General features: G+C 49.5%; 1 protein-coding gene across 2 annotated transcripts in view; it reads right to left on the bottom strand.

Moving 5' to 3' along the window:
- The window catches only part of XRCC5 (X-ray repair cross complementing 5), a 519,003-nt gene extending 508,247 nt beyond the window's left edge, over positions 1-10,756 (bottom strand). Inside the window, exon 1 of one of the 2 annotated variants that reach the window (XM_085649958.1) lies at positions 10,533-10,756. In XM_085649958.1, the coding sequence (XP_085506084.1) occupies positions 10,533-10,550 (18 nt within the window). In that variant the 5' untranslated portion in view covers positions 10,551-10,756. The remainder of the gene's footprint in view (positions 1-10,532) is intronic. The other variant, XM_085649959.1, reaches the window with a different exon arrangement.
- Between the last annotated feature and the right edge of the window lie 11,871 nt (positions 10,757-22,627).

Below are 22,627 nucleotides of genomic sequence, written 5' to 3'. Positions count from 1 at the left end.
TCTAAGCTGCGGCTAGTCCAGCTCTTCTACCTCCATGCGGCGTACCTCACCTCCGCGCGCTTGTATAGAGCTCGCTTGCGGCCCTCCCCCTCCTGCGTGCGCTTTCATCAAGCCCCGGACGATTTCTTCCACATGGAATGGCAATGTCCGGCCCTCGCGCCCTTTTGGGCGGGGGTGGAGCTTGAGCTCACACAGGCCCTGGGAGATACCCTATAATCGGCTGTGCTTGCTCCTGGGGTTGTTTGACGGCCTAGATGGCTCCCGGGCGGATAAAAGGCTTATGGGTACAGCTTTGGCGGTGGCCAAGTGGGACATCGCGGCACTCTGGTCCCAAGCTACACCCCCATCAGTTCGGAGATGGAGAAGAGGGGTGGACTGGTGCGGTACCCAGGAAGAGCCTCTTTTCGAGGCTAGAGGTTGCCCTGAACTCTTTGGCAGGATCTGGGGCAAATGGTTTCATCTGTTGCGGGCCTGAGGTTGCATTGTTTCCCTTTTAGGTGAATGTAGATCAGCTGGTGGTCCACCTACCGCAAGGCCTTTTTGTAGATCTCTGTCATTCTCAAGAACTGTACTGTGCGTATTTATTGTGTCTGCCTTGTTGCCAATGAATTTGTTGCTGTCCTTCAAATCCAATAAATTTGATTATCAAAAAAAAAAAAAGTTTTATATAGAGCCAGCATGATCCTGAAGGATATCAGAGCGCTTCACACTTGGCGGGAAGGAAGGTAATCATGGAAGTACAGGCGTCAAATTAGAATACCAAACGAAACAGTTACAAAAGGGGGAATCAGAGAACATCACAATAGCTAGTAAATAGCAAACTGGGAGGGGAGCAAACAATTAATTAAGGAAGTATAGCAACCAACTCAGGGCTTAAAGGTGTAAGTTCAATAACTTAAAACAAACGATCCGAACCCATTTAAGACAAGAACTTGTTCATAAGGAATCTTTTTACTTCCAATTTGAAAGCAACCGTGGAGGAGATTCTGCGTACTTCCGGTGGGAGAGAGTTCCAAATCTTCGGGGCAGAGCCGGAGAAGGCTCTGTGACACGTTCTCTTTTTGCGAAAGATCTGTGGTTTCAGGAGGAAAGAGTTAGCACTTCTTGAAGGTCTACCACCTCCAAATAATTCTAGCTTTTGAGCTAGATACCTGGGGGTTTGTGAGCCAGGCAGCTAATCTTTAGCTGTATTCTTGCTTCTTAGGGCAGCCAATTTAGGGATTTTAAGACTGGGGGTATGTGCGCATTTCTTTTTGTACCCGTAATCAATCTGGCAGCAGCATTCAATGAAGCCCTTAGTGGGGCCAAGGTATATTTGGGGCAGCCACAGAGCGTAGCACTGCCATAGTCTAGCATCGGCGAAACATACGATTGCTTTACACCGGTTTGGCATATTTAATTCACTTATAAGTCCCTTATAAAGTGTATCCCATATATCCAGGGCCTGTTAATTAAATGCTACTAGTGGGCCTGCAGCACTGCTTGAGCCACCCACAGATGTAGCCTTTCAAACCTGTCTAAGGCATGCCACTGCAGAGCCGGAGTGCGCAGTACTGCCACATTGACTTGGCACTTCAAACTACTTGCGAAGTCTTAAACTCCCCTTTTACTACACACAGGTCACCACTACGGTAGGCCCTTGGTAGCCCTATGGGCAGGGTGCTGTGTAAGCAAAAGGTTGGACATGTGCCTTTATTGTGTGGCATGTCCCAGCAGGAACAGCCTATTCCTCTGATAGCCTAGCATAGGGAATTCCTTTATATATGTTTAAGTGGTAATTCCAGATCTGAAAAGAGTAGCGTTGACATGTTTGGTATGTTTAGAATGGTAGTGACAAATCGTGCTTACTGATGTAGGTGGGTTTTACAAAACTATTTTAGAAATGCCACCTTTAGAAAGTGGCCATTTCTCTGTGCTTATGACTATGTGCTTTGCAGCCTGACTCCAATCCACGTCTAGGCCTGGGCGACAGCTACACTTTCTGCATACTTTCCAGACAGCTATCACACAGGAAGGGTTATATCTGCTTTGATCTGCATACTGATGGTTTTCCTTCAGGCAGAGGTACACCCCAATAAAGGAGATCCTGATAAGAAAGTATGGACTCAACCAAGAAGAGTATAGGTTGAGGTTCAGGGGCAGCAGCAAGCTGTGTAACAAGTCTTGGAAGGAATTTGTGAAGGATTATTGCAGAGCACTGGGTGGATGGATGAAGGGTAGCACAGTAAACACTTTTGAAGGGCTGTACAATCTATTTGTCAGAGAGCATCTGTTCCGTTGTTGTTTCAAGGGCTACGCCAACAACTGTTGAAATTAAGGGTGATTACCAGAGGGTCTGGAAAGGCATTTGGGAGCAATCCTAATGGGAGTGGCTCAGATTCCTCCCAACCGAGGGCGGGGAGGTTCATAGTAGCCCTGACAGTGTCCAGTGTAATGGAAGGAGTAAAGTGTCCCATCTCCCTTCTAAGAGTAGGAGGAGAGGAGGGGGTGCCCTATGCCCAGCCCCAGAGCCTGGAGAGTACCCTGAGGGAACCCCAGGAAGGGAGACTAGTCTGTACCAGGAGACCATTCATTGAGGGGGACCCCACAGTGTCAGGAGAATTAGGGAGGGGGCGGCTGGCACAAGCGTCCAAACAGTTCTGGTGTCTTGCAGTACCACTCAGAAGAAGAAGGTGCAGAATTCCAGACAAGAGGGTCTGAGGTGAGGCAGGCCTTGCTCCTAAATCCAGTTCAGCCCAAGGGTATAGACTCTGGGCTGGAGAACCGGGTTCAGGGTATCTCCCTGATCTGAGGGTAGGGACTGCTGACACAAGCGCCCCTACAGTTTTGTCTTCTGGGGGTACCACTCCTCCTAGGAGGAGGGTGTGGAACTCCAGAAGAAGGGGTAAGGGGAAGAAGAACTTATCCCTGACCCGTGTTCAACCCAAGGGTACAGACACTGGGTTGGAAGACCGGTTGCAGCGTAGAACCCCTGAACAGGTGGGAGAATGGTGTAGGACGGCTGCCACAAGCACCCTGACAGTTCTGGATTCTGGGGGTATCGCTCTTAGGAAGAGAGTGTGGAACTTCAGAAGACGGGGCGGGTAGGGAAGGACTCACCCTCGACTCTGGTACAATCCAAGGGTACAGATCCTGGGCTAGAAGACCAGTTGCAGGATTGAACCCCTGAACAGGTGAGAAGTGAAGTGGACAGGGGGTGCGATGCACCTGGGACTACCACCTCCCACTCTGAGAAACCATAGAAGACAGATACCCCTGGATGGCCTGGCTCTGGTTGGGGCCCACAGATAAGGAGAATTAATCTCCGTGGATTTGCTTAGTGGGTCCTGAGAGTGTGACAGAGGGATCCAACAGGGTTCAGAGAGGTGTAGAACTGGAATGTGCCCCTTAAGTAGCGTGCCAGGGTCCATGTTCCATCACCCTAAGCAGGGACGTCCTCAAGGTATTGATTACCCTTTTAAAAAAAATGTTTTTGGTCAATAAAAACCGTTACATTACATTTCATAAAATTTGATTATAAACTTCTGTTTCTGACAAATCTTTTAAAACGAACTTGTACCTCCATTTTAAAAAGAAGTATAAAAATTACATTAATACAGTTCTTGTATGGCCTCAATTAAAAAAACTTGCTACTCTGTACATGCCAATTTTTCTCAAGGCTTTATGCAATCCCATTATTCAATATGCAAGAACTAGTGTTTAAAGTGCTAATATGCAGAGGTGGATTTTAATTCATGCGTCTTCTTTCTCGTTTTCACAGGTTTTTAAAGTGTGCTGTCTTTATTCTTTTGTTTTATTCGCTCTTTTAACACAAATTTCTGTAGATTTTACCTTTAGTTCGTCAGCTAAATGAAATTATTGTTCTTTCGTTGTACGTTACATAAACCCTTTGTTAAAAGTGCAGATACAATATGCTTCCCAGTTATAGTTATTTGTCAATGTGTGGATGCCCTAAATCGATTGCTCTAATGCTTTCATGTTTATTTTTTACAAATTTTACTCCCCGGCATATAAGTGGTATAGAGGAGCCACCCAACCAATGGGTTTCTGCTTGCCTACATGTTCTTATTTCTAGTCTAGGTATTGATTACTCTACCCTGGCTTTAGGCTGCAAGGGGGTTATGTTATACCTGGCCCTTTTTGCAGGGTTATCCCAAACTTTCTGTCTTTTTCCTCATATTTTTCTGAACTACTTTTTCTTGACTTTAGGACTCTGGGCACTTCATCACTGCAAGTTAGTGCTAAGGTGCACGTGCTCTCTCCCCTAAAACATGATAAGATTGCTTTGCACCTGTATGGCATATATAATTTACTTATAAGTCCCTTGCAAAGTGGTATCCCATATTCCCAGGGTTTGTAGATTAAATGCTACTAGTGGGACTGCAGCACTGCTTGAACCACCTACAGCCGTAGCCTTTCAAACCTGGCTCAGGCCTACCAACGCTGCATGGGCAGTTTACTGCCACATTGACTTGGCATTCAAAACTACTTGCCAAGCCTTAAACACTCCTTTTACTACATATAGGTCATCACTAATGTAGGCTCTGGGTAGCCCTAGCAGCAGGGTGCTGTGTAAGTAAAAGGCAGGACATGTGCCTTTATTGTGTGGCATGTCCTGGTAGTGACAAACAGCCTATTTTGTTTCTCACTACTGTGAGGCCTACTCTTCTCATAGGCTAGCATAGGGAATTATTTTATATATGTTTAAGTGGCAATTCCTGATCTGAAAGGAGTAACATTGCCATGTTTGGTATGTTTAGAATTGTAGTGATAAATCCTGCTTACTGGTGTAGGAGGATTTTACAAAACTATCTTAGAAATGCCACTTTTAGGAAGTGGGCATTTCTCTGTGCTTTTGGTTCTTTGAGCTTTGCATCCTGACTCCAATCCACGTCTAGGCCTGGGTGACAGCTACACTTTCTGCATACTTTCCAGACAGCCATGACACAGGAAGGGTTGGGTGTGACAGGGTCACATCTGAATACTGATGGTCTTCCTGGGCTGGGAGAAGAGTGTTCACACATTATTTACATTTGTAAAGGCTGTGTCCTGCCCTCACACAAAGGGCTGATTTACCCCCTACTGATGTCTGGAGCCAGGGCTGGGTTTGAAAGGTAGAATTTTACACTTGAAAGGGTTCTTTGAAGTCACCCTAGAGCAAAGACATTTTGAGTATAAGTACAGGGGCTCTGACCCTATGTTTTCAGTGCTCTTTTGGAGACTGGAACCCTACCTCTATCAGAAGGACTGCTACGCTACTCAAAGGACTCATCTGGACTGCTCATCAGCTGTTGATGCTACAGGCTGGTAGGCCTAAAGGACTCCGGCATGTGTAAATGTATCTGCTGACCTTTTGCTGATCACGTCCCTACCGAGGTAGACGCGATGATCAGTGCGGTGAAGAATCCTTATTCAGTGCCACTTATCAGTTTGTGGCTTTACCGCCAGGAACCCCTGAGTGCGGCCCCTCATGTGAGGAGACGCACGACGAGCGGTACGGAGAGGACACCGTGGCGATCAGAGTCCCCAAGCAGTCATTGACAATTTCTGCGGCCACCGAAGTGCAGCCGTCCAGCAACGCGAACAACCGCTCCCAGTTTATCACGCTATACTTGAGAGCAGCATTTGGTGCTGCCTCCCTACTCAGCCTGAAGCAGGAGACTGTTGCCCCAACCCAATCAGCCTCTGGGAAGGCCACCGCTGGATGAATTATGGTGAACACTCTCTATAAACTCTAATGCGCCGCCAGGACTCCACTGAAGCCTCAATCTGGGCCATGATCGCAGCTGGAGCATAGCGGGTGAGTTGGCCCCTGGGGAGGGAGCGTTCCAGCCGCACCGCATTGCCTTTGCGGGTACCCACCTGTCCGGCATTGCTTGGGTCTCTGCAACAGCGGTCTGAGAGGCCCCCAAGGACTCCGACACACTGTACTTGAGTGGCACCGGCGTCATTTCCTACCTTGTGGGGGCAGAGTATCCGATCAGGTTTAATAGAAGCACAGGTGCGCCGTGCCCCATGATTTCATGACGGTGCAGGTGTTGGTCTCTGAAACCATGGGCATTACTTGCACTGCACCTTGCTTCAGTGAGAAATGATCACCTAGGGGAATTCATGTGCTGCCTCTGATAAACCAGCTTGATTTACATTACTCATGCAATCCATGACGTTTCTGATCTTGCTTTGCAAAGGATAACGCACACTAATTAATTACCACACATGCATTGTACCTGCGATTCACGTGCTTTCCCATCAACTGCTGCATCTCATACCTTGTTATATTGTATGTTGTTTTGAGGCTTGCATTGTCAGGATAACAAGTATGATCACAGGATTTGCATAGTATTTATTTTTCATGTTGTTTTGGTCTATGTTATTTGCACTAAATATACTATATGTTTATATAATCCTGTGCGGGGTCTCTTTTGATGTGTATGTACTGCTACGGGTTTGTGTTGCGCAAATTGCCTCTGAGGTTAAGCCCGATTGCTCTCCGCCAAGCTACCAGAGGATGAGCACATGTTATCTTTGGCGCAGGGATGTGGAATTCCTATAGCCCGACGCCCAGGACATATTGTTTGGGGTCAAGGGCAACAAGTTTTAATGTGCATTTTATCCTTGGAACAAGCAGGCCCAACCCCCTGCAGTACAAACCCTCTGGCTGCCAGTTTGCAGTACCCCATTAAGGATCAGGGAAGGGCACTGCCTGCAGTTAAGTTAATTTTTGTGTGCATATGTTAATGCTGTTCAAACTTGTATTTATGGTTCATTAATTGAAAGCCTTTATTATTAGGGTGAGCGCTCTCAGTAAATATAAGTTCTGACTGAACTACTGACAGTGGTTCCAGTATAAAAATGTGTACTAACGGTTTCAAAGTTTAGCAATAAGAGGCTATGCATAATGCTCCCAGAATGCTCTCTAACTGGATGTAAATTTTTGCAGAAGCTTGAAAGCAAGATTAGTGATTTTTTGCTTTCAATATAAAATGTTACTAAAAAATGAAAGTAGGAAACTTTTTTTTTGCTTAACTACTGTAAAATTTCAGGTACCATTTCTTTGCAGCATCATTTAGTAAAATGTGTTGATGCATGCTAGTATTTCCCCAAAATATTCATATTAGAAAATTAGTGTAACCAGTTTCAATAACTTTTTGGGAAACGTAAAAATAAACAAGCATTGGCAAAGCCAATAGGTCTGAAATGGTGGTCAGCTTTTTAGTTTTGGCAATGCAGGACTTGTTTTTGCATGGTTTTTGTAAAACCTTATTGATGTGAGAGCTGCCGGACCCTCACCATTATAACAAACATTGGCTAAAGCAAAAATTGTTTTTGGTCTCAAAAAAGCACACACTGCCACATTAGTTACTGGAACTGAACAAAACTAATTTGTGTGCCGATATGCTCCTTGTGAAAGAGCAGAATGCTGTCACTCACCGTGAAGCCAGCCTATACAGAGAGAGAGAGAATTTTAATAAACACAAAAGGTGATGGTTAACGCAAGACCAAATTAGGGGCCCAATTATAAAAGAAAGTCTCAAAAGTGCACCCTTGGTATATGTCCTTGCTTTAAGGACAGCAATATTTCTTTCGTGAATTCACAGGAATTTACAGCAGTAGGGCAAGAGATAGTACTCCTAGAAAATATTTGTGAACTGCATTTTAGCAAGAGCATATATGCATGTGTAGAGTTGCTCATTCGAAAACCTGAGTGTTTGCAAGTTTATTTTTCCTTCAACCACTTTTTTCCCCAACTCTGGAAGAAGGTTTACTTCTGCCATTGTCAGGAGTAAATTTAAAACATTTCTCAGTATTGGAAACGATTAGAGAAGAGTTGTTGAAAACCCTTAAAACATGCAAGTTAGTAGGTTTGTAGAATGAAAAGGACTTTCCAACCCTGGAACTATTGCTTACCACTACCTTCAGTCCCAGTATGTAGATCTGCGGAAACGTAGCAACATAAAGGGATTGCTAGTATTCAAACACTACTATGGTATGAGCCCTGGCATAATCAGAGAGGCTATATAAGAGCTCTTATATAATCAGATTGCTGCCATTATCTGTCACCGCACAACATGGCACCAAAGGGACAAGTGGATTTTGTTACAGGACAAGTAGATTTATGAAGCAACCTGCCCAATGGACAAGTAGATATTTTAATAAATTCCACACCCCTGTTTGGTGTGTAACTTACTTGCCCTGAATTGAATGGTGGGTTCTGCCTGGCACAGGTGCATACTCTAGCCCATCAGAAACCCCATTTGGACCAGGCAGCATGGTGCAAATTATCATAATTAACTACCACACATGCATACCATGCTTGATAAATTAACCACTCACATTAAATGCATATCTCATAATTCTAATCCCACACTATCTACACTAACTTGAAACATAATAACCCGGCTAACAAGCTCCCCAAAGCAATAATATTCCTCTCCTAAACCTACGGCGCTACATAACATGCAGCAATAGCACCTGCTCAAACTGGAGGAATTACATTAAGCAAACTATGTCGACTGCTAACATCAAATCACTGCATGACTACATATTTCTCTACAACCAGACTCACTAATATTGGGTCGCCACAGAGTAACATGTTACCTGTCTGCAAAAAGTACTCCAGTGCCTCGTAAGAGGTGTTAAATGCAATGTAAAAACCACACCATGTCTATATTGACTTCATGGACTACTATTTTATCACAAATATACTCATGGTTTCCGGTTTTCAGTTAAAAACTATTTCAACCGATATAACGCCTTTCAACCGATAAAACACCTCCAAAGGAAATATTTTCTGCAGTAAAAACTGGAAAACACTTGATTTTCCTACACATTTACTTATTTTGTGCCCGCTGAGGTCAAAGCGGTTTAGGTGCAGCCTGTACCCGCAAGCAGTTTCTGTAATAGATGCACCCAATATAACAAACTCAGGCCATGATAAGCCACTTATGCCCTTTTGACCATCTACAAAGTCCGTGGACCTACTTCCACTCCCCCTAACCCAATCATGTTGCTTCAGGTCACTGTTTACTGCAGATTGCTATATAGTAGTTTGCTATATAGTGGTTAGAAGGTTCACAAATTATGAGCAGGGCCTCAGTCTAGGACAGGAGGCTCCACACTGACGTCATCTCCTTCACTAAGCGTGGGATGGCGCTTTTCTTTCTGAAAGCTACGGTGTTATGATTGTGGCTACAAAGATCACTGGGGCAAATTTATGTTGCACTTGCGCCACTTTAGCGCCGCCGTTGCAGCACTTTTGTGACGCAGCAGCGGCGCAAATCCTGCGCCATGGTGCGGGGTATTTACAACGTGACGCATCTGGGAGATGCGTCACGTTGTAAAGCCCTGCGCCACATATAGGCGTTCCAGGGCAGGTGGGGGCGTTCCGGCGCAGGAACGCCTTCTAAAAGTGGCTGAGTGAAATCTACAAGATTTCACTCAGTCACTTTGAGGCCCATGCTGCGTCAAAACCCTGCGCCTGCTTGAAGCAGGCGTAAGGATTGACGCAGCATTGTACAGATAGGGCCCCCCAGAACATTGCTGGAGCTGCGTCGCGCTTGCGACGCAACTCCAGCAATGCGCCACTTTTACGGCACAGATGCGTCACGCATCTGTGCCGTTTTTGCCCCATGGTGCGCCGCATTATAAATGCGGCGCATCCATGGTGGCGTAGCTGTGGCGCATTATAACTGGCGCATCCCTGCTGGTATGCTGGGATGCGCCAGTCATCATAAATCTGCCCCACTGTGTCTAAGGATACCTGGAAAATCAGTGTTCTTCAATAAAGTGCGGTACCCAAAATTCCTGTTCGTTTTACATTTGCCACTTTTTCTAATGAGCTGGTAGACATTTTTGCTTAGATTGATCTTTTCCAGTTTTTTCTAATTTCATGAACTTCATCATTCAAATTCAATTTAATGTAATGCCCAATCCGAAGTATTGCTCTCCAGAATATTTATGTTATACATTATAAGGAAGACTGGCTAAAGGAGTCACCCAGTAGTTTTAATACTGGCATTTTTTAATAATCATGCTTCTTTTCACTTTTAAATTGCCCTTCGTGAGCGTTCTAAAATGATGCATGTGGCGCTAAACTACTTAAGGCTCAGTGATTAGGACCCCCTGTGCAGGAACCATTCGAGGATTGAACCTGAACTCATCCTTTTGTCCTTCCCATGTCGATAAAGTTTTGCAAATTCGTCTCACGACTCAGCAAAATGAACGGAATAATCTGGAAACATAAATGTTTTCAGTTACAAATACAGCCCTAAATAGTAAAAGCTGCTCTCAGTAAGACCCACATTGCTTTTTAATGGGCACCACAATAAGTTCCCTGCACTATCTGCCTATAGTGTCACTTTTATTATTTGTATTGGTCTGCATGGCCTATACTTCCCCTGTACTGCCCTCTTCCTAGGTCGCCCACATGATATTAACCCTTTGCCCCCCACATGGTCCCAACTCCGAGCCTCCGATGCCACCTACTGGCACAGTGTGGCTTTCCTTCTTGCCCATACTATCCCTCCCCTCACCTTGGCCGCGCGCGCCATGGTCCAAGATCACGGCTCCCGGTTGCTAATGCCTGGACAGTTGTTGCACCTGGCCCGCCTCTCCAACAGCCCGCGCAGATTTTACAAGTGCAACTTGGTCCCGGCAGCGGAACCAGTTCATAAGCTAGTGAGGCAGACGAGGCATGGAAACCGAAGAAGGACACAGATGGTGCTTCAAGTATAGGTAGCGGCCATCTTGGTCTGGTAAGGAATCGTCGCCCCTTGCACAGCTTCTCACTTTGTCAATCTGTTATTTGTTTTCACCACTCAGACTTGCCATAATTGTAAACACGTGTATAACAAGTTAATCATGTGGTACTTAAAGGACAAGACAAAGACTGAATAGAGAGAGCCATACTTGAGCCACACGCTCGGGTTATTATCCATATGATCCTTATGGCTCTTTGTTTTAATTTTTTTTGTATTTCAAAAATATTTATTGGTTGTTTCTAAATAAAGCAACACATACAGTACTTCAAATGAAAGGACATATGGAATAAACATGTGAAAATAAACAAAAAGGACAATAAAAGCAAATGCATTGAGAATTCAGGTTTATGTGGCAGTGTAGTATCGCTGGGGGCCTGTGCTTATGACCCCCACAGGGTAGGCCCAACACGCGTAGTGCAATGAACACGCGAGACACTTGTGTGGTGTAACCTTCGTCTCCGCAGCCGTGGCGCTTCTGCCTACGTGCATGCGTGACGTAGTATTTATTGGGGGACTCAAACTAACGTGCCCTGACGTGCACGCCATCGCGTGTCACGTCAGGGATGATATCGCGACACTACATTCCTCCCCAACACACAAAACAAAATATAGCATAACCCCAGATTCGTGACTGCACCCTAAGGTATGGACAACAGGTCTCATAGTGTCCCGCACCTCTGTCCTCGGCATCTGCAGTCTGAAATTCTAACAAATAAAACTTAAACAGTCTTACTTGACGTAGTCACGTAACCGACAGGAGGGCGCGGGGTGCGGCCTCAGGTCATATCGCACTCCGCCACGGTCCACCGCAACATCCTGACCTCCACTCCCGGAGTCACCATCTGCGTCGCTCTCTCCGGTCTCAGGCACGCCAGCTGCTTCGGGTGGCAAGTTCTCTGGCTGGTGCTGCGTTGTGTCAAGTCCATGACCTGTGGACTCCGCTCCTCCACTCGCCTGGCCCTCGAGTTCTAAGAGTCTCTCCTCTCGCGGCATGTCCCTCATGGCCCTGTCCTGGCGTCGTTCATCCACTCCAGAGGGCACTGGAACCTTCTTGAAGTATGAAACATTCCTCGTTATCTTTTCGGCGCCTTTCCGGGCTGTCACGCACGTGCCTCTGACTTTCTCCACGGTCCTGGGCTGAGGTTCAAAGTTCAGACGAAACTTGCCCCCTGGCATCCGATTGCGGATCAGTACATTGTCACCTGGGGCTAGTGGTGAGGACACAGCCCGCCGGCGGGCGTCGGCTTGAGCAAACGCTCCACGTCGATGCGCATCAATGGCACTGTCATTGGGAGTTTCGGGCTTCCATTCTGGGTGATGCGGTATTGAGTCGGTGACAACCCGCCCCATCAGCAGGTGCGCCGGTGCTACTCCCGTAATTAAGTGGGGCGTTTGGCGATAGCTGCGGAGAAATGTGAAAATGGCAAGTTCCACAGACTGGCTCTTTTCGTGGGCAATCCGTATCACTTTGTTGAGTGTCCTCATGAAGCGTTCAGCTTCTCCGTTCGCTTGAGGCCATCGGGGGGTGATTCGCCGGTGATGAACCCCGAGAGTCTGTAGGTACGCCGCGAAGTCTTGGCTCTGAAAAGGTGACCCATTATCGGTTCTGATCTCTTTGACGATACCGTGTGTTGCCATGATTTTCTCGAGCTTCGGGATTACTTCCTGAGCACTCAGAACAGTCAGTATTTCCACTTCCGGATACTTGGAGTGATCATCTATGGCCACCAAGGTGTGCCGTCCGTCTGGCAAGCTGCCAAAATCGACGCTGATCTTTGACCAGGGCCTCCTCGGGCGAGGCTCCATCACCACGGGGGCTGGCCGGGGCACTTCTCCGGTTAACTGACACGCCTGGCATTCTCGAACGGTGGCCTCCACAATTTCGTCCATGAGAGGGAACCACACTTTGGTTCGGAGCCTTGACTTAGTCTTGACCATGCCTTGGTGACCGATGTGGGCCAGATCCACCACTCTCTGGGTGAGGGACGTCGGTATGACCAGCCGGTGGCCTCTCAGCAAACATCCTGTATCGTCTTCCGTCAGTTCTGTTCTCACATGGTACAGGCTCTCCATTATCTGCTTCGCCTGAGGCGTCAGGCTCTTCCACTCCTCTCTGGCGCGGGTCCAGCTGTTGTCTCGGACCGCCACTCTTGCTCTTTGTAGGCACTCACCTTCACTGGTGGCCTGAGACAGGCTAGCCATGGACACTGGCCGGGGACATGACCGCGCCGTGATGCACCGGACATACTCTTCTGTTTCTGCCGCCTCCTTCATTTCTTTTGGAGTTGCTGTACGAGGGTGGCGAGATAGGTAGTCCGCCGGGTTCCGCGCACCCGGCTGATACTCAATCTTGCAGTTATAGTCCTGCAGTTGCAACATCCACTTCTCGATTCTTGGCGGCGGCTTAGTGGAGGTGCCCGCAAACAGGGATACCAGTGGCTTGTGATCTGTGGTCACAACAAAGGGTTTGCCGTAGACATACAGGTGGAAGTGACGACACCCCCAATGAATGGCGATCGCCTCTTTTTCTATTTGGGAGTATCTCTGCTCCGTCTCAGTGAGTGACCGGCTGGCGAAAGCCACCGGGGCCCATTCCTCGGCACTTGTCTTCCGTTGCAGCAGGACCGCGCCCAGCCCGACTGGACCGGCATCGACAGCGATCTGTGTCAGCTTGGCCGGGTCGAAGAAGGCCAGCGTCGTGGCTTCTGAGAGTGCCTGTTTGACTTCCTCGAACGCTCGATTCTGGTCACTGTTCCATGTCCAGGGGGTTGATTCCTTTGTGAGTTCTCTCAGTGGCGCCGTGAGGTTCGCCAGATCCTTGATGAACCTGCCACAGTAGTTCACCATTCCTAGAAAACTCCTCACCTCCGTGACATTGGCAGGGGCGGCTGCCTTCTTGATATCCTTGACCTTGTCCGGATCCGGGTTGACACCATCGGCCGAGAAGGTGTAGCCGAAGAACTGGATCTTCCGGCACAGGAATTCGCACTTCTCCCGATGTAGTGTGAGACCTGCGTCTCGTATGCGTCGTAGCACCTGCACCAGTCTCTCGTTGTGTTCCGCTACGGTCGTGGCATGTACCATGATGTCATCGCTGACGTTGATCGCTCCGGGGATTCCTGCGATCAGTTCTTGTATTACGTTCTGGAATACCTCCGCAGCGCTCGACACCCCGAAGCTCAGCCTCGTGTACCGCCTCAGACCTACATGGGTGGAGAACGTGGTTATGTTCCGGGACGCTTCGTCCAGAACTAACTGGTGATACCCCGAGCGTAAGTCCAGCTTTGAGAACCACTTGGCGCCGGCCATCTCCCCGACGATGTCATCGATGGTCGGGGTGATGTGTCGCTCCCTTTTGATGGCAGCGTTGGGGAGCCTCATGTCCACGCATATTCTGACAGCGCCTGGCTGCTTGGGTTTCTTCGCCACGACAATTGGCGACACCCACGGGGTCGGTCCGGATACTTTCTCAATGATCCCCGCTGCCTCTAGCTTCTTCAATTCCGCTTCCACCAGTGGCCTGAGGTGGAACGCTATGCGGCGATGCCGGAGGGCTATCGGCTGGACAGTGGGATCGATATGCAGGTGGACTTCTTTGCCCCGGAACTTGCCTATCCCTTGAAAGATTTCCTCGAACTCCTCCAAGGTGTGGTGTACTGATTCTTGGTGTACCCCAAACGCGAACGTTACCACTCCCAGATCTTCTGCCGCCCGACAGCCCAGGAGCATGCCTTGCCCGTCTTCGGTGACGTAGACATTCGACGTGATTGACCTCGTCCCATGGGATATCACCGTCCTGAACTTTCCTCGTACCTTTAACGGTTCCTCCTGTCCATAGGCGAACACCGTGATTGTCGAGGGCTGGAGCGTGGGCTGTGGGCGCATGGATCTGTGCATCGCGGCGGCCATGATGTTGATGCTGGCTCCTGTGTCTACCACCGTCGTGACTTCCTGTGACCCTACTCGGATGCTGCATTGCGGCAGTCTCCTAGTCCGGTGGGCCGCCGTGCCTATCATGTGTACCCGGTGTATGACTTTTTCCTCCTCTTCATCGTCGTCCATGTCGCTGGCCCCCGGACCTCCTTCCTCGACCGTGTTGACGGCTTGGCGGGGCTTTCGGAAGCTCTTCGATCGGCACACTTTCTCAAAGTGGTTGAAGCGTCCACACCCTCTGCACTTGGTCCCTCGCGCTGGGCACTCAGACGGGGTGTGGGGCGAGCCACCGCAGTACCCACAGGACTTTGGTTGTTCTTGAGCAGCCGGGCCTGGCCTTCGTCGGGGCCACCTCTGTTTGGGCTTGACTGCCACGGCGTTGACCGGCTCGGTCTTTACTGGCACTTGCAGGGCCGCCTCCATGTGCGCAGCGCGCGCTTTGGACAGTTCCTTCGTTCGGCCCATCGTCAGGATATCAGCTAGGGGCTTACCGGATTCCTCCAAGATCCTCTCCGTCAGCTTGACGGACGCACACCCTTGTATTATCTGGCCTCGTATCTCCTCCGTCTCGTCCCGAAACCCGCAGGTGGCCGCTAAGTTCTTTAGACGAGCGTAGAATTTGTCAAGCGACTCCTCCGGCAATTGGCGCGCCTGGCGAAATATGAAGCGTTCATAGTCGCGGTTTGCCATTGGCTCGAAGTATTCGTTGAGCGCTGCTATTAGCGTCGTGTGCGTCTTGGGGGTGGCTTCCGCAAGCGTCTTCACTATATTGTGAATTTCTTTCCCACCTAGGTGAATTATCATTGCGCGCTTTTGATCTCTGTGGACCTTCGTGGCCTCGAAGAAGATGCGCACTCTGTCCTCCCAGTCTCTCCATCGGGCCGCTACCGTCGATGGGGACCCCTCGACAGAGAATGGCTCTATTGGCGGGATGGTCGCCATGTTGCACGTGCGCGGCTTGCGCTGGACTGGACCTCCTGCTCACGTGTGCTCTAGCGCTGGGCGAGACCTTCTGGCACGTGCGTGGCTTGCGCTGGACTGGACCTCCTGCTCACGTGTGCTCTAGCGCTGGGCGAGACCTTCTCCTCCCCAGGACAATGAGGGCTCCCTGCAGTGGCCTCCACGTGGACGGCGGGACCTTCACACTTGGGCAGTGTCAGATTCCCCAGGGGGGGGGGGCCTCCAGGACAGCAGGGATGTGTGGGCCAACTAACTCCGTGCCCCACGTGACTGAGGGCTCATGCAGGCGCAGGGCACTTGATCCTACCTTCCAGGCAGCTGGTGGGCAAGGTGGCGCTAACTGTCACAGCTGTAGGCAGGAGGCAGGGCACGACAGGCGCTTCGCGCTCCACAGGCCAGGGGGGGGGGCAGGGCACGTGAGGTCACTGAAGCGCGCTGGGGCGCCGATGCCAGAGACGGCCCCAGCGCGAACAACCAGTCGAAACGGAGCGCTCCGGCGCTTCTGCGCACGTCCTTAGCAGACCTGGGACGCGGGGACAGCAGCGCGCTCCGGCGGGGCACGAGCACCGCGAGCGAGGAGCGCTGACGGCCGCCACACCAACCGGACGCGCGGAGCGGGAGCGGGGGCACGCCCACTCTCGTCGCCACTTTGTAGTATCGCTGGGGGCCTGTGCTTATGACCCCCACAGGGTAGGCCCAACACGCATAGTGCAATGAACACGCGAGACACTTGTGTGGTGTAACCTTCGTCTCCGCAGCCGTGGCGCTTCTGCCTACGTGCATGCGTGACGTAGTATTTATTGGGGGACGCAAACTAACGTGCCCTGATGTGCACGCCATCGCGTGTCACGTCAGGGATGATATCGCGACACTACATGGCAGTATAACACACTTTAATACGGGTAATGTTTGGCCTAGTGTCGCAAAAGTCCCTATGGTAGTTAACAATGACAAGAAATGTATCCAATATATTCAGCTAGGGGAAAATAAAAAGAATACCATAGCTCAGAGTCCGGAATAACTTAGGTATCGGTATGCATCTAATGAACTATAGTGTATTGACATAAGCGTGGTGTAGCGAACATAAGTGAGAGCATTCCATGGGGGGGATTAGTTTGTCAGACCTCTGATGTGGTTCATGGCGGTTTGTGTGAGTTAAAGTAGAGCTCAAGGCTGTCCCACATGTGCCTAATGGGGGGTTTCCATGGTGAGTTCTGGAGAGCTACGTTGTCAGCCCCCCTTAGGTTAGTGACCCAGTTCATGCAACATTTAAAGGATGCTTTTCGCGTGTCTTTCCAATTGTTGAGTATGATCTTAACCGCTGCCGTTAAGAGTAGGTCCAGAAGCACCCCATCTTTTTCATTCAGTGACTCTGCTCTGAGGTAACCGAATGTCAGTGTCGATAATTCCCTACTAAGGGAATATGAGAAGAGTTTAGATATGAAATCGAAGTCCTTATCCCAAAAGGGTACCACGCATTCGCACAGAAGTAATAAGTGTTCCAGGTCTCCTATTTTATCATTACAATTCCAGCAAACGGGATCTTCACGAATTTTGTGTAAGTGTAGTCGGGCTGGTGTCCAGTAGGCCTTATGTAATAACCAGAACTTCGTCTGGGAGAGTGCTGGAGTGATCTTATTTCTCGTGAGTGAGTTCCAGGTTTTGGACCAGGCAGTCTCCGAAAACGGAGAAGAGGAGTATGACTCCCAGAAGGATGTGAGTGTCATGATTCGGGCATCGCGCCTACCCAGGCTACAATCCCCAGACTCCCCGGGACTGGTGTGGGCGGAGCCTCGAACAGAAAAGGACGAGACGCACGCAGGACGCTGTGCGTAATTTCAAGATGGCGTGTTCGTCATTTGTTTGTTTCCGATTCCCGATTTGAGGCCGTATCCTGGACCTGAGACCCGATTCAGGGACACGTTCCTGGGTCTCCGGTCGTTTTGCCTAAGCACCGACAGCTGTGCTTCTCTACGTTCCCGACGCCGGCCTGGCTGACACGAGCCGAGGTCGACGAGCCTTTTTCCACGCTCCGGAGCAGGAGAAAAGACATACAGGTATTGTTGCCCGAGTCCCGCCCTAGGACAGGAGGGGCCTTCCGATCCCGCACCCAGCCGCTGTCATTGGGTGTGTCGGGTCACGGTGGTCCGGGCGCTTGGCAGGAGACCCGCGAGGGCATTCAGCTCTCCCGCTTCAGCCTCCGGTGGAGGAGACTGTTTACACACCCCATATCCTTATCACGGTGGTGAGTAAAGCCCGCTGAGCAGGCGGCTTAGGATTGCTATCTGGTATTTGGCATGGACGCATGGTAACAGAGTGCAGCTCCCCCTTCTAGCATACTTCGCACCAGAGTGTTAAGACTCACCTATTAGGAACGGTCTTCATTGCCGCTATAGTATCCAGTGACAACTTCTACGTGGCCCAAGCGAAACTCTTAGAGTCGAAAGGACAAGGCTCTCAGGGGTTCATAGACTTGCACGTGGTTGTAATACAAGGAGAGGCAAGAAGTAATACCGCTGAGAGTTTTACAGGCCAGAGTCCATAGGCTGCTGTTGTGGGGGGTTTGGCTTAGGTTACGTTGTTGGTATGTGTATGATGTAATAGTGCTACCAGCACAGTATACCTTCCTATTTCAGACAACAGCCTGATAGATTGTGGTTGCACTAGCGAGAATTGATGAGTGTAGCTACAGTGTTTTAACCTGGCATATTGTTTGTATGTTTATTTCTTTACAGGTTCTACTCCCCGCTGTTCCCATCCTTCCCTTCCCTCGCTTGATTGCTCCAACCTTCCGTGCCTTTAGAGCTGGAGTTGGGGACGTCGAGAGGTGGACCCCCTATAGCATCGCCTGAATCCTGAGGAGGGTCAAGTCTGAGACGGATCGTCACAGAATTACGCACCCACTTATTGAGACTCCTCCCGGTTCGAGAGGTGCTGTAGGGATGCAGTATGGAAGAGGTCATGCAAGCCCTCGCCGCCGTCCAGCAAGAATTAGCAGCCTCTAGGGCTGAAACAGCGGCATTACGAGAAAGGGTAGAACGCATGTCGAGAAATCCTTTTGACGCTAGTACAGGGGCGCTTCCCTTCCAGGTCACCGTGCCTCCACCTATTCCGCTAGCGAACCCTGAGCGCTATACCGGGGATCCCCAGAAAATACAGGTCTTCCTTACACAAAAATTGATGCATTTTTCCTGCAGGCCTTCCTCATTTCCGAATAACCATTCTAGGGTGGCTTTTGCCATCTCATATTTAGCGGGAGATGCCGCCAATTGGGCGGTACCGCTGGTAAGAAACAACGACCCGGTGTTATCCGATTGGGATGAGTTTAGGGCCGCTTTGGAAGGGGTATTCGACAGACGAAGCACCACGTTTAGCGCAGACCGAGAGCTTCTAGAGCTCAAACAAGGAAAACACGAGCTGGTGACGTATTTGACCTCTTTAATCGCTTGGTAGAGGAGGCGGCCTGGCCAGAAGAGAAGAGGATGTCTCTGTTTTACCAGGGCCTCTGCAATGAGTTAAAAGATGTCATCGCCCGCATAGACCCACAACCCCGCACTTGCACCGCTCTGGTTAGCCTAGCCTTGCGGTTGGATGGGCGCATCGCCGACAGAAGGGGTGACAGGTTTCGAGGGGAGAGGATCAGGAAAGAAACGACCAGTGGAGAAACAGCACCCGAGCCCATGGAAGTGGGAGCTGTTAGGGCTCCTTTGTCGAGAGCGGAAAGGGAGAGCAGGAGAATACAGGGGCTGTGTATGTATTGTGGGAAGAAGGGACACTATGTCCGTGAGTGTCCCGCTCGACCTAAAAGACCCGGGGTGTATAACAGGAATAGAAAGACCATAGCCATAGTGGCCAGCACAGATTCGGACCCGGTGTTGTTGGGTAGTTCCGTAGAAGAGAAGGCTCAACCTTGGAGAATCCCCTCTTTGGCTAAGGCTCAAAAGCAAGACACAGAAAGACATATCGAGTTGGTTATGTGGATAGAGAATGGGTCGCAATCTTATCAGATTAGAGCCATGTTGGATTTGGGGGCCACAGGTAATTTTATACACCGCAGATTGGTGGAAAGGCTAGCCCTACGGAAGGTGTCGCGGGAAATCCCCGAAGAGGTGTTGTCGGTCGATGGCAAACCGCTGACATCAGGGCTCCTCATTGAACAAACAGAGAACCTAAGGTTAGAGACCAGAACAGGGAACATGCGACACATTGAAAATCTGGCCTTGAACATCATAGAAGCCCCCCAGTACGAGGTTATCTTGGGCATGCCGTGGTTTAGCCTCCACAATCCCACCATAGATTGGAGGGAAAAATCAGTTCGGTTTTTGTCAGAGGCATGTCAGGAGCACCTTGTTCTAGGGGGGGGTTCCCGTGTAGAGGCATTGGCATGCTCATTCGTAGCCGTGACTGCAGCAGAAAATGAGGTCAGCTTACCCAACCAATACTCCTCTTTTTCTGATGTATTCAGTAAAACCCGGGCAGAGTCGCTTCCTCCTCACAGGTCCTACGACTGCCAGATAGATTTGGTGGAAGGGGCAACCATCCCTATGTGTAGGGTTTACGCGCTCTCCGAGCCTGAGACTAATCACCTCTGGGAATATCTGGACCATTTCTTAGAACTCGGATTTATCCGTCCTTCAAGATCCCCCGCGGCGTCCCCTTTGTTTTTTATAGCAAAAGCCAATGGGGAGCTAAGAGCCTGCTGTGATTATCGTATGCTGAACAAAAACACCGTTCGCAACCGGTATCCTTTGCCCCTTATACCAGTCTTGTTGGACCAGGTTAGGGAGGCCACAGTCTATACGAAGCTAGACCTTGGGGGAGCGTACCACTTGGTACGCATACGCAAAGGGGACAAGTGGGAAACCGCTTTTAAGACCCGCTATGGTCTTTTCGAATATCTGGTAATGCCGTTCGGGTTGTGCAACGCCCGGCGGCATTCCAGTATTTCTTGAATGACGTACTAAAAGAATATATCGATAGAACAGTGGTCGTGTATATTGACGACATTTTGGTCTATTCGGATTCAGTGAGTAGTCACACAGAACATGTGTTGCAGGTATTGAGGGCATTGCGAAAGCATAGCTTGTATTGCAAATTGAGCAAGTGCGAGTTCGGGGTGTCTGAGGTGGAATTCTTGGGGGTGATCCTCCGTCCTGAGGGGTTATGTATGGTAGAGCGTAAGATACAGGCTGTGCTGGAGTGGCCGATCCCCCACAACGTCAGGGAAGTACAATGCTTCCTTGGTTTTGCCAATTATTACAGGCGATTCATCCAAGGGTTCTCACAAAAAGCCATACCAATCACTCGGATCCTTAGAAAGGGCGTGTCTTTTGAATGGACCCCAGAAGCTGACAGGGCTTTCGGATATCTAAAGAGGGCTTTTACAACGGCACCGGTGTTGCGACACCCACAGCTTGATACACCTTTTGTTGTGGAGGCAGACGCCTCTAACGAGGCCATCGGAGCTATATTGTCACAGAGGGATAAAGACACCGGGCAGCTCCACCTCGTGGCATATCTTTCCAGGAAGCTTCTCCCAGCGGAACGGAACTATAACATAGCTGAGAAAGAACTGCTGTCCATCAAAGAGGCCTTTCAGGAGTGACGTCCCTACTTGTGGGGGGCTAGATTTCCAGTCACGGTTTACTCTGACCATCGGAACCTGCAGTATCTAAGAACGGCCCACCGTCTTTCCCCCAGACAAATGAGATGGAAGCTATTCTTCGAGGAGTACAACTTCGTCATTACCTTTAGGCCAGGCGCAGACAACCGCAAAGCGGATTCACTGTCCCGGGTGCTGACCACTGACGCCATCTTTCTGACGGAGACATGGCTCACTTCCCACTCTGAGCCGTACCTAGTCACAGCCTTACCCCCTGGCTATCAAATCCACAGACTAGACCGGTCGGAAGGGAGAGGAGGAGGCCTGGCTATCATACTAAAGGGTCAGTACCGTTGCCGTACTACCTCTGAAGCAATCCCCGAGTGTGAAAATCTAGCATTCACTAGCGACTTCTCCTCAAATATCTCCTTCTCAGGCACCTTGATATATCGCCCCCCAGAGCCGGTAAAAATGTTCCATAGATCCCTCCCGAACATTATAGCCGAACGTATCATGTCGACAGCCAATCATACTCTTCTGGGAGATCTTAATTTTCATTTTGACAGCTCCACAGACCATACTGCGTTGGAACTAATAGATGACCTAGCAGCATTACAATTAACTCAGCATGTCTCGGCCCCCACTCATGAAAAGGGCCATCTACTAGACCCGATTTTTAGCAACTGTACGGAGCTGGTGGTCAGTCAACCCATTGTTCTTCCCTGGACTGATCACTTCTTAATACCTTTTGCCTGGTATACCTGTAAAACCCCTTTGCCCACCCCCCAAGTCAAATTCACAAGGAACTGGGCGAAACTACCCACCAAGGTCTGGATAAGCAACCTAGAATCCACCTGCCCACTCCACTTTACAGACCCCAACATAGCAAACCAGGAATATGAGGGTTGGATCACAAAATCTTTGGACGCTACCCTACCTTTTCGGAAATCCATATCGAAAAGACTGCACAAATCAGCCCCTTGGTTTTTAGACATCCTAAGAGCAAAAAAACGCTTATGTATGAAACATGAGAGAGCATGGCGCCCAGACTTTCTACCTGAGAAAAAGTCCCAATACAAAGAGGCAATCAAGGCTTATAAAGACGAGATTAGGACGGCTCAAGCCGCTTACTTCTCAGCTAAAATCATGGAAGCCAAATCCAAACCAAAGGAAATCTTCCACTTAGTAAAAAGCCTGACAAAAGTGAATAATTCAGCCCCACCCTTGGCAAAAACACAAGCACAGTGTAATGAGCTAGCGGATTTTTTCCATAATAAGGTCACCAAGATCTACTCCTCTTTTCCGACAGTAGACATAACTTCAAGAACAGCTGTCCAGGTACCATTGAAACATATAACTCTCCCAGACCAGC

Source organism: Triturus cristatus, chromosome 3_2 (genome assembly GCF_964204655.1).
Source record: "Triturus cristatus chromosome 3_2, aTriCri1.1, whole genome shotgun sequence".
In the NCBI taxonomy this organism is placed as follows: domain Eukaryota; kingdom Metazoa; phylum Chordata; class Amphibia; order Caudata; family Salamandridae; genus Triturus; species Triturus cristatus.
The sequence above is the reverse complement of the archived record's forward strand: the minus strand, read 5'-3'. Positions and strand labels throughout refer to the sequence as shown.